The sequence below is a fragment of the Buceros rhinoceros genome, unplaced genomic scaffold (assembly GCF_000710305.1).
Source record: "Buceros rhinoceros silvestris isolate BGI_N320 unplaced genomic scaffold, ASM71030v1 scaffold37667, whole genome shotgun sequence".
Lineage (NCBI taxonomy): Eukaryota > Metazoa > Chordata > Aves > Bucerotiformes > Bucerotidae > Buceros > Buceros rhinoceros.
The window spans coordinates 22,048-34,337 of record NW_010423420.1 but is presented as its reverse complement, the minus strand read 5'-3'; the positions used below and the strand labels follow the sequence as shown (position 1 = coordinate 34,337).

The following is a 12,290-nucleotide window of genomic DNA, read 5'->3' as shown; positions in this document are numbered from 1 at the left end:
GGCATCCCTACCTGGATGGAGCGCAGAGGCTGGTGGGAGGTGGAGGGAGGGTCGATGCTGGGAGGGTGCCAGGGTGTATGGCCATGGGAGCGCGCTGCTCAGAGGGAAGAGGTTACAGCTGTGTAATACTGTGGGAAGAGTGGTTTTGTCCGTGCCTAGCAGAGATGGGCACTGGAGGACAATGATAGGCCATTGCTTGGGGTGGGTGTTGGGGAGGGTGTGTATGACCATTTTGGGGGTGTAAGACCCATGGGGTAAGATCAATGTGTCTGCTTTTAGGGTGTATAGGATATGGTGGGGTGGGGGGGGCGGTCTCAATATGGCCAGTCCCAGGGTGTGGGACACGTGGGGGAAGTTGGTGTGGCCTGTTTTAGGAGGTGGGGACATGGGGAGGATCAGTGTGCTAGGGACTGGGGTAAAGGCTGTCTGCCCCAGATCGTGCTGTTAGGACTGTTGTCTCTGCAGTTCACCATCGGCAGTGATGAGGAGGAGTCCAGCAGCACTCTGGCCCCTGCACAGTTTCACGTGGAGGAGGAATGTGGCATCCTGTCCCCCATGCCACGCTTCGCTGACCGGCTGCAGGACAAGGGCCCTGCCTCCCTCCGCAGGTAGGTGAGCAGTGCTGAGCTGCCCGCCACTCTCCCTGGCTCCATGTTGCTGCACAGACCCTGTCCATGAGGATAGTGGCTGTACCCAGCCTGAACTTGCTTGCTGAGCCAGAGGGAACATGGGGCTCAGAGGGAGAGTGACTGTGAGCAACACAGCTGCTCTCCAGTGCATCAGTCTCTCCCTGGGACTCCTGCAACCACCTTGGGTCTGTGGGCTCCCCAGGGTGCACGTTTGGAGGCACTGGTCTGCATACCTAGAGGACCCTGCCTCCCAGCTAGCTTGCGCTGTCGTGCTCACCTGCAGGCTGGGAAGCCACAGCAAGCTCGGCTGGGTCGGGGACCATGAAACCATTGACTCAGAGGTGGGTCCCCAACACTGACCACAGGCTGATCCCACTCTGTGGTGGGGGAGTGGAGGAGCAGGAGGGGCAACCTTTAGGGTTTGGGATAGATGACTTCTGGCTCTGCTCCTTCTCTGGAACTTGCTGGCCAGGGCTGAACCAAGGGAGCTCAGCCCATGATAGGCTAGTGCCCATCCTCATTCACCGTTTGCTCTTTCTTTCCTCCAGCCTCCCTGGACCTAGGGAATGTCTGTCTCGTGGATGGGAGAAGCGCAAGCCCTGGGGCCAGGTGGCAAGTGGGCAACGTGTTACCTATGACTTGAAGGAGAGAATGTGCATTGGCAGCATGACCACGCTGGAGAGTGCGGCATACCAGCGCGTCCCCACAGACGAGGCTGAGGCCCAGATGCTGGCATCCGCTGACTTGGACGGCATGAAAAGTGAGGCTTTGCGACACTACCTGTGTTACTGGTGCATGTTTCCTTTGCTTCTCCCTGCTTTTCCCTCTTCACTAGCAGCTCCAGGCATGGTCAGCCTGCTGCAGGACCTGGTCCCCACCTCCCTGTCCCCCAGCCCCTGCTTTTCCAGCCCTAGTTCCTGTCTGTCAGCTTTGTGATGTCCACAGCACCAGTCCCCATGTTTTCACTCACACTCATCCCACGGTTGCTCGCTCCTCCACTTGCCCCACTGCCCTCTCTGGTTCAGGGCTCCCTGCATTTCCCTGAGACCCAGCTCTCATCTCCTGACACACTTTCCCAGCGATCAGCCCTATGTGTGACACGCCAGCTCTGGCATCACAGAAAACCTGTGGTGAGGAGCCTCTCCTCCGCTCTCCTGGCAGAGAGGCAGCTGCCTCCTCCAGAGCACCTCAGAAGGGGACTGCCCCTGTGCGTGGCGTGAGGACAGGCAGAAGAGACGTCATGGAAATGCATGCTCCGGGCCCGAGGACATGGAGAATTCAATAGGTTGCTCTGCAGGCTGGAGAGGGAGGGAGACACCAGAGGAGAGCGAGGGAGAGAAGCAGTGCTGCACACACAGCCTGGCTGTCTCCGGGCCACGGGCTCTGCATGCCTGGGCATCTGGCACAAGACCCTGAGGACTTGGCTCCTAAGGAGCTGGGAGCTGGTGGGGAAGCCCCCCAGGAAGCATCTCTGGGTGGAGCCAACCTTTCTGGGACCTCGTCAGTCCCAGGGGCTGCTGCAGCCAGCACCTTCATGCCCTGTGAGGAGGAGAGCAAGGCACAGGGGCTGGCTCCGGGGCTGCGGTGAATCCCCCCAGCGGGGCAGCTTGCTTCCCACACATCAGCCCGGCTGCCCCAGCCCCTCCTCTGAAGGTGAGTGGCTCATGGCACCTGACCCCTGACCTTCACAAGGACAAAATGACAACACTTCAAGAGAGAGAGGAGGCAGCGAAGGAATCAGAAGGGGGCAGCAGCCCGGAGGTAGCGGTGAGCACCCGTATTCGCAACTCACTTGGCTATGAAGACTTTGATGAATTTGCCTTCAATTTTGAAGACTATGATTTATGGGAGGCCATCAGAAACCATCTGGGCTACCCAGGCGGGGAGCCCACCTGTAAGTACTGGAGCAGTGACCCCACGCTTGCAGCTATAGATCAGAGCCCCCAGCTAAAGTGTGTGTCCCCCACCCTGTGTTTTCTGTCAGCACCTTCTCTGTGTCAGGTTGGTCTTGTGGTTTAGAGGAAGTATGGTCTGCCCCACTGTGTGCCTGGGGTCACCAGGGGAACTGCCTGGTGTCTGTGTGTCTGCCTGAGGTCTTTGTACAGGTCTGTGTTGTTGTGCTGAGTGGCTTCCCTGTGTGTGTCTCACTCGCAGCTCCAGAGACAGCTGCATATTGCTGTTTGTGCTTATCAGGATGTAGCCCATGCTGTGGCCAGAGAAAAAGCTCTGGTGTATGTGTAAGGACAGAGACGTTCCCCTTCCATCTGTGGCACAAGGTGACAGTGTGCTGCTGCTTTGTTTGCTGGAATTTGAGCCGAGCTGTGGATCTGACAGCAGAGGTGGGTGTCAGGTTCTCAGCTCTGCACTGTACCCTAATGCCCGGAGGGAAAAATAACCTAGTCCCCATGTCTGCAGGCTTGAGCATGGCTGTGAAACTGGGTAGTGACAGGCTGGGATGCCTCGAAGGGGAAAGAGAGGAAGGGAGCCAGAGTGTGAAAAGCAGGAAAGGAGAGAATAGGAATCCCAAGAGCAAAGAACATCTTTGTGTTCTGAGCCACCCCATGGACCACACAGAAGCTGGAGCCTTGCTCCCACCTTGCGCAGGTGGTCCTTCCTTGGCAGACGGTAACTCACAGTGAAAAGGTGGCTTTGTGTGTCACTGTTCATAGCCATAGCTCTGTGGCGGTTGCCCAAGAGTCCTCATCCAGATTGTGTGTTAATTTTTCAAGGAATTTTATTGCACACGGGAAGGTGATGTGGTCCCAGAACTAGCCTAGAACTAGACTAGAAATGTCGAGCTTCTGCAGGGACCAGCAAGTGGGGATTTGCTTCTGGCTGAGTCTGCTACTTGTTACTGTAAATTGATAGTATAATAACAGGAAAGTTCAAAATAGAAACCTAGAATAAACTGGCTCCATCAGCCGCCATGAGCTGAGCAAACTGTACATTACAAGTGTGACAAATTGCCCCAAGTTCACCCGGGAAAGGATGGCGGTTCGTGGGAAGGTAGAAGGGGCAGATCGCTTCTGCGAGGTGTGGTATGCACCGCTTTTAAAGTAGGGAAATTTGGCTTGCTGGCAGTTAACACTTTCATTGATTGCTACAGCTCATAGTGTAGGTGCTTGAAATAGGGTGTGCTGTACAGTCAACTCTTTAATTATTTCTGTACAATGAATCCACACTGTAAATTAGTACTGCAGAGAAATGTGGCAGAGGCAGGGGTGGCAGAGACACCAGAGTCAGTTCTGTGCAGAGCCAGCTCACATCCAGCCAGTGCCACTTGCCCACCTATTTACGCCATGGCAGTACCTCTTCGAGGACCAACTCAGATCCAGGGGGAATTTAATAGCTATTGAGCAAAACAGTCCTTGTTGGATCTGAGCTGGTCTCCTTGCAATGCTTTCCGTGTTCAGAGCATGGGCAGGGCTGTGTAGGGACACCTGGATGGCAGTAGGGATGAGCTAGGGTCCAGCTGCCCCTGTCATATTGAACTCGGCATCAGCCAGGAGACACTTGGGCTCTGCACAGAGCAGGGCAGTAGCTTTTCCCAGAAGCCAGCATGGGGTTGTGACTTACCGTGTATTGATTATCATTTTGTTTAGTCTGATTTAAAATATTCCAAGAGATGGGGTTTCAATCTCTTTTGTCTTGCTATAACATAACCTTTGGAGTACACGGGAAGTGTGCACCATCCCTGCGATGATGGGCTAGCAAGTTGCTCCCTAGTACTGATACAAATACTGTGATCCCTCTTTCTGGGCTTCCTGCTTGTGGATAGAGGGTAATGAAAGGAGGGAAGCAGGAGCTAACACATGATTGGAAGGCAATCACCCACTGAGTTGGACTGACTAGCCCAGGCACTCTGGGGGAAGACTTCAACCAGTGCAAAGTTGTATTTGTCATCTTCAGATTTAAGCTGATGGAAAAGGAACTTGGTCATCCCAAGAAATCTGAATGTGGAAGCTAATATGGCAAGAAGGTCTTCTAGAGGAGACTGTAGTGGGAGGGTGACATACCAGTTTGTTGTCATGGAGCACCCATAGCAATCACTCTCTGTCCTCAGACATTGTCACTGGCTTACGCTCTTCTGTGTAGCACTGGAGAGAAGGTACAGCTGCTTCATCTCACTCTGGGGAGTATGGCTTCAGACAAGGAGGGCAGAGCTATGCCCTGGGCACATCATCCGTTGGTCTCAGTCCAAGATGCTCTTCTTAGTAAGGACCCCAGACTTAGCTACTCACTTGACTGGCTTTCATTTGGTGGAAGCAACAACCTGACAGGGCACAGAAAGACTCACTAGAGCAGCCTGGAGCACCTCAGCTGGGCTCTGCATGGGACTCCCAAAGCCAGTGGCCTCTTCCTAAATTAAGCCCACGTGTCTATCCTGCTCCTGTGAGTTGTCTCTCCAGCTGGCATCTCAGTGACCACATGCACTGCCAAGGGAGAGCAGCAAAGTTGATCATTCCTTTCTGCTGTAGGGTTCTGGAAGTGTGACTTCACTGGCTCACTCTGAGGCTGCAGAACTCCAGCTCCTGTCCCTGTCAGCGAGTGTGGGAGTCACTGGAGATGATGGCAGGAAACTTGGCTCTTTTCAGTTTATCTGTCCTCCAGCCATTTGGTGGCTGAGAGTGAACGCCTGCATGTGCTCTCTAGGGCTGTTGCTGAAGAGCACTGCATAGCAGGTTGTCGCCGCCATGGGGGAGGTTTGCTGTGCTCTAGGTGAGCACTCTGTCTTGCTGGGTAGAGCGTCCTCTGTCCCTGGTCTTTCAGGGACATGGTGAGAATGGGTCTCAGAGTGCTTGGGGGAATCAGAAGCTGCAGGGATTGGAGCAAAGCTGCCAGATACCAAGATCATCAGCCTGGTGGACTGTTAGTTTTATCATGAGCCCCCACCAAGTGCAGCGAAGTGGTTGCCTCCACGCAGGAAGTGAGAAATCCATGCAAAAGTCTGAGGAAGCCACACACGTGCTTAGCTCCCAGCAACGTTTGTAGTGATGGGCAGTTACTGGCTCATATCGACATTGCATTGCAGTAAGTGGAGCAGGGAGGAGTCCAGCCGTCAGCAGGACGTGTATCAGCAGGGCAGCCAATGGGGGAAAAAGTCCTGAGGCTCAGTATTGATTAATTTTATATTTAATTTAGTGACCCAGATTTCCAAGGAGCAAGGCCATGCTATGCCTGGCTGGATGCTGGGTGTGTCTTTCCATGCCAGAGATGCACGAGTAGTTTCCTGCAACATCACTTGTCCTTCAAACCCAGTGGTTTTTGCTACCTCTCATGCCCTGACAGCCTCAGGTCTTGAAGCTTAAGTGCAGAAAGGTGTGTGGAGACTAGACGTTCATCCCAGCCAACAGAGACCTGCCCCTGGACCCCAGGGAGAAGACCTTGACTTTACCTTACAAGTAGGGCCAGCAAGCCTTGATGATCTGAAGCTGAGCCAAACCCCTGACTCCATGATCTACCCGAGGGAGCCTGCCCATCCTGGAGCCAGGCTCCTCCAGGAGAACTGATGTCTTTCTCCATCCCCATTAGTTGTCTGTGCTCAGGAAGATACACTTGCTGTCTCTGGGTAGTATGCAGGGAAACTACTCTCTATAGCTCTTGCCCAGGTGCTGTTTCTCTCAGATTGCAGAAGGGGCTGGCATGGTTGTGGCCAGGTTTTGGTGGATGCTGGCTAACCAACAGTACTGGTAGCTTGGTGGTGGGTCTGTAATGCAGCCTCAACAGCCTCTCTGGAAGCTTCGGGGAGTCTTTGATTCAGCCAGCTGAACTCTGTAATGCAGACCTTTCAGAGGGCATTACAGCGGCACTGCGGATCATCTAGAAACAGTGATAGCTGGAGTTAACTGCCCAGCCTCAGTGCCAGCCCTGGTCTGTGCTGTTATCCTACAGTCTCATTGCACAATTAAATAAAACAGTCATTGATATTTCCATGAGTCTCCCAGACCAGCAGTTAAATATCCTTCCCCTTCTCTGCCCTTTATGCTTACTGAGCACCAGGCTTTCCTCCAGTGGGAGAAATGAGCCCTAGCCAGGTGCCTGCCTGTGCTATCTGGATGCAGAGCTGGGCAGGCAAGCCTTCAGGTTGCTTTTCTTTGAGCACTTATTTGGGTACCATGAATAAAAGCTTTTGCAATTATGCTCCAGTGTATGCACAGCCTGGAAAGATGCTGCCTTCTTGAAGGAATTAGTTTGCAGATGTCTGGAAGAGCTGATAGGCAGGAAGGATCTTCAAAGGGCTGGAGGATGATGATGTGTGCTTCAGCTGCCAGGCCTTTGCTAGCATAAGCTACTGAGACAAGGGTGGGCTCGCATGCGTTTCCCTACCAGACTGTTTCCACTAGGCAGACTGGTGGTATTTTTTCCTTTCCCATGTCTTCAGGCCACCGTTTTGAAGATAACCCTGGTGTGAGGAGGCATCTGATGAAAAAACCATCTCGGAGTCAGATCACCAGGACAAGCAAAAAATTAGCATCAACTCCATCTGTCAAGAAAAAGAAGAAGAAGAAGAAGTTGGATAGAAAGCCCCATGAGGTATGCATGTGCTGTCCTCCCACACTTGTTCAGAAGCCATAAATCAGGACTAGAAACAGGAGCTTTATGAAGAGATAAGTGTGGTTTCAATACGGTTAATTCTTTACATGACCTTCAGGGTGACATTTCGAGCTCTCACCCATTATCATGAGGGCTAAAAACACACTTTTTTCAATCGAAGGAGAGATTTCTCTGAAATCACAAAGATTTGACCTTAGGAAAGGTGTTAGAAAATCACAGAAATGGTAGCGCTGTTGTGGAAGTGGGCAGCACAGTAACGTCACCGTCTCTGGTAAGTGTGGGAAGTTTTGGAGGAAATCAAGGAGGAGGCAGAGGACAAAATTGTAACAGTTCGGTAGGAAGGCATGCAGCATTGCATCGTTCTCTCTTCTCTGCCCATGAATCTAACTCGGAGCTTTCTGGTGCTCCATGTGCTGATGGGAGCTCCTGCCATGCTGCCGGTGATACTTGTCCTGGCTGCTTCTGTTTGCTGTGGTTAACTAAGGCAGGCTTGCTGAGGCAGCACTTTAGACCAAGTGATACCTTGAGAACAAACCTGGGGCTTTCTGCGTATTGCTGATAGAGCTGTGTGCATCAGGGAAAGCATCAGGAGAAGTCTCATGCCCTTGCTGTAATTCACACTAGGTATTTGTGGAGCTGAATGAGCTGGTGGTGGATAAGAACCAGGAGATGCACTGGAGGGAGACGGCCCGCTGGATCAAGTTTGAGGAGGATGTGGAGGAGGACACAGCAAGGTGGGGGAAACCCCATGTGGCTTCACTGTCCTTCCGCAGCTTGCTGGAGCTCAGGAAGACGATTGCCCATGGTAAGTCAGGAACCACAGGCCAGGGTTTGTGTCTTGCTCTGGGGCAGGTTTTGCTGGACAACTTCTGTTTCTATTTGGCTCCTCTCTGTAGACATGTCAGCAGTGTCTGTGTCCAGGATCCATGCAGGGTCTGTGGAGACAGACCATCCTGCAGCCTGTTTGCCAGGGTTTGCACTAGCCCAGGGGTGCCTCAGTTCGTTCCTTGTTCTGCTTTACTGCTCTCAGGTACAAGGCAGCTGCAATGGCCAGCTGTGCCTGAGCCAGCAGGTCTTGGACCCATCTTTGGTGTGAAAAGGCAAGTTTGGTCAGAGTGGGAGACCAAAATGAGAGTGATGTACCAGAGCTACCAGTGCATCTTGAAGCTTTTGAGTTCTCTCAGAACAGGGATTTACACAGAGGACATGGGACACTTGGAGTTGGGGCATTTCTCAGCTGAGAGAATCTATACCCCAGTTGCAGCCTGGCTGCTGGTGGGACAGCTGTGTCCCCAGAGTGTGCATGTGGCAGGGAGCATTGCACACTAGGAGCAGGGCTCTTTTCCTCCTACTGGCAGGCGCTGTCCTCCTTGACCTGGAGCAGACCACTCTGCCTGGCATTGCTCACCTCATGGTGGAGACGATGATCATTTCTGACCAGATCAGAGCAGAAGACCGAGCCAATGTGCTGCGTGCCCTGCTGCTGAAGCACAGGTGGGTGGCATGTGGCTGAAGGCTGTCATGGCTCTGTGAGCCCCAGGTAGCAAGGGAGATGGGAACCCTCATGGCCACCACTCTCCTCCTCAGCCACCCCAATGATGAGAAAGAGGGCTTCTTCCCGAGGAACCATTCCAGCTCCAGCATGAACTCCATCGTGGGGAACCACCACCACAACCACACCATTGATACCTGTGTGCCTCTCATGGGGGAAGAGCGCATTGAGATGGCGGACCCCAAGGCCAATGAGACCGAGTGCAAGGAGGTGAGGGTGACATGGAGGGGGTTACTGCTTCTTTTTCCACACTCTGGGGACAATTGTTGGCTGGCAGTGACCCTTGGCACCCACCTGTGGGCCTCTTCATGAGGGTACCTTGTGCTTGCAAGGGCTGAGGTTCCCTGGCTCACCTGGAGTGCTGGAAATCAGGTCACTGCATTACAATTTTGGGAGGTAATTTTAGCCTCACAGTGTATGCAAATGTCTGTCTGAGCATGCAGTGGCACTTGCAGGGTGGCCTTTGCTGTGAGGACACTTTGCCTGTGAAGCAGGATATCAGGCATGCTGCTGAGGCAAGCCCAGCTGCAGACATACCAGCACATGTAGGGAGGTGGAGACATGGGGACTTTGTCCTTACTTGTCTGTATTTTTCTCTGGCAGAAAACCCCTCATCTCCATAACTCTGAGGGTCACCGCAAATACGTAAAGCTGATGGAGAAGATCCCTGAAGATGCAGAGGCCACAGTGGTCCTCGTGGGTAAGAGGTGGCATGTAGAGTCCCCCTGGTGCTAATCGAGATTAGTGCAGGTCCTGGTCTGGCCCCAGGTGTCTGTGCCCTCCCTCGTGAGGATTACTGGGTCATCTGGTACTTGTTTCTGAAGTTCAGCTGGGCAGGGAGCCTTTACGCTCTCTCCTTTGCTGGTGGTGTATGGGGGTTTTTTGTGTATGGTAAATGAATGGGGTGCCAGAGTAGTTCTTCTCCTAAATTAAGAAAGAGGATGATAGACGCTGCTGCTGGGAGCTGGGGCCCAGCTTAGAGGAGGAAGTCCCACCATGCTCACCAGCACATCCCATTTTGCAGCTCAGAAGTGGGTAAGCGGTCCCCAAGGGACTGATGGCCAGGCACGGACCGCTGTTGAGCCTCACGCTGTCCTGCAACCATTGCTGCCCTCTACCTGGCCTTTCTGCACCTCGCCAGCAGCTGGGCCCTGACCCTGGCCAGTGTTGGTTGTGCGTGCCGGGGAGCTTTGAATTTATGGAAGCAGGGCCTGGCTGATGGCAAGGTCTCTGGTATCAGCCATAGTGCTGCCAGGAGAAGGCGGCTGTGGGCAGTCAGGCTCAAGCATCAGCGGGCTTGGTGCCTTCTGACCAGAAGCATAGCCCTCCTCATCACTTTGCTGGCTTTAACACCTCAGCAAACGTGGCTATGCTACAAGCAAAGTAAATGTCATTGGCTACCCAGTAGATGAAATCTCAGGCAAAGAGGCTTGGTGCCTCAGCCAAGCTGATATTTAACCATGGTGAGCCCAAATCAACTTCATGAACATACTTTGAATACTCAGATATCTAAACACTGGCCATTTCTGAGGAAAGGCTCTGTCTTGGGGTTCACTTGGGCACTCAGATGGTCCAGATTTGCCAGTCCAACACAGAACACAGCTGTTTGCTGGGCGCCTGTGGCAGAAAGATCAGTAATAATGCCAGAGAAAGACAAGTATTCAATAAACATTTGTGTTCGGTATGGGAAGGAAGCAGCTGGTGTGCCAGGGGACGCAGAAGTACTTCCCAGTCTGTTAGGAACCAAGAAGGCTGTCAAGCATTGATGAGAGTGGACATTGTAAAACAAGCTGTGCAGTCTGCACCTATGAGTCTTTAGAGAACTGGCTCATTTTCATCTGGAAAAAAAAAGTCTTTAGAATGCAGGGAACATACGAGAAAAACAAAAGAAAGCTCACAGCATCAGTGCTCAGGGAGGGAAGGACAGTGACCCAGTACCTATAGGTTGTTTAACCTGACATCCTTCCTGGCCAACATAATGGTAGAGCTAATATAGGATTCAATTAATAAAAAGCTAAAGAATAAGAATGTAATTATTGCCAAGCAGTGAGGGAAATAGGTCATATCAAGCAAACCTGATTTCAGTCTTTGATGAGATTAGAAGTTTGTTTGATAAAAGTAACATGTAAGAGACTTCCTTCCGTAAGGCAATGGCTTAGTGGAAAACATCCTTCCAATTTAAAATTAGCCCCTTGTAGTGTCAGTAGAGCCCATCTGAAAGTGGTTGAGAAAGGGCTAACTGGGAAGCTAGAGAAAGTAGCACTGCTTGGGAATGAGCAGTGAACAGGGGACTTGGAGCAGTCCTTGGCACGAAGCTCGATGCAGTATCAGTGGTCTGGAGACAAGTGCAGGACTGCTGGGCTTGTGGGAGCCCCTGAAATCCCTGTTTCCACTGTTAAAGGCAGCCCGGTACAGCTCTCCTCAATGATTAACTCTGCTCAAAACATTGCCTCCTGGTAGGTTGTGTGCAGTTCCTGGAGCAGCCAACTATGGCCTTTGTCCGACTAAATGAGGCCGTCTTTCTGGAATCTGTCTTGGAGGTCCCAATTCCTGTCAGATTCATCTTTGTGCTGCTGGGACCGAGCCAGGCCAACATGGACTACCATGAAATTGGCCGTTCAATCTCCACCCTCATGTCTGACAAGGTGAGGAGCCGACTGACGGTGATGCTGGCACAAGCAAGGGAGCTTCGGTAGCTCCTCAGAAGTCAGTCCCAGGACGAGAGTGCTGAGAGATGCTGTGAAAGGCCCAGGCAGGTGTGAGCACCTGGGATTTTTAAGAGCTGAACCTGGCTCAGCCAAGGTAGGATGCTCCACTATCGAGGAAAGAGTAAGCCAGACACTTGGCTGGGACAGAGAGTGCTAGGCTGGTTGAAGAAAGGGGCTGTATGTAAAAGCAGGAGCAAAGCACTGCCCGAGGTTAGAGGAGTTGTGTTCAGCTGACATTTCACAAACAGAGGAGGGAAGGCTGGGCAGTGCTTGTGACCACGATGCCTGGCCCAGGCCACACTGACAAGAAGACCCAGCAATGCCTGGGAACTGTTTGAAGGTGTTCGGATGAAGTTTTCTACTGAGTCTCAAGGCTGGGGCATCCATGCAGAAGGAGAGATGAGGAAGCAGGAAGGTTTTTCTGCCAAGCATGTGGACTACTAAAAGTTCCCCATCTGGCTAGATGGCAGGAAAGTGAAATTCACTATCCTGTTAAGGAGCTAAAGACAAAGAAGAGACAATCTGAGCATCTGCTGCATGCATCCAGGACAGGAGAATCAAAGGTTCACAGGGTCCTGCTGGCTGGTGTCATGTAACTATAACTGAGTAACCTGCCTGTTTTGCCTCCAGAGCACAGCTGCACTTGAAGTGGGGACTAAAAGGTCCACTCAGAGCAGGTGGGTTGTGGGCAACAAGAGCTCCCAGCTGAAAGATCCCTTCCCTGGAGCTGCACAGGGCTCAGCTGAGACCGTGTGTTTTAGCTGAGGTGCCATATGCCAGGTTCAGCACCGCGTTTGTGGGCTGATCTCGCTGATTTGAGCCTCTGCTTCTCTGTTGCTGGAAGAG

General features: G+C 52.4%; 1 protein-coding gene across 1 annotated transcript in view; it reads left to right on the top strand.

The window, feature by feature from the left end:
• SLC4A3 (solute carrier family 4 (anion exchanger), member 3) overlaps positions 1–12,290 on the top strand; it is a 27,570-nt gene that overhangs the window by 5,514 nt on the left and 9,766 nt on the right. Inside the window, exons 4-11 of the mRNA XM_010140413.1 lie at positions 466–608; positions 1,178–1,389; positions 7,012–7,163; positions 7,809–7,989; positions 8,543–8,678; positions 8,772–8,946; positions 9,340–9,436; positions 11,197–11,381. Coding sequence (XP_010138715.1) covers positions 466–608; positions 1,178–1,389; positions 7,012–7,163; positions 7,809–7,989; positions 8,543–8,678; positions 8,772–8,946; positions 9,340–9,436; positions 11,197–11,381 — 1,281 coding nt within the window. The remainder of the gene's footprint in view (positions 1–465; positions 609–1,177; positions 1,390–7,011; positions 7,164–7,808; positions 7,990–8,542; positions 8,679–8,771; positions 8,947–9,339; positions 9,437–11,196; positions 11,382–12,290) is intronic.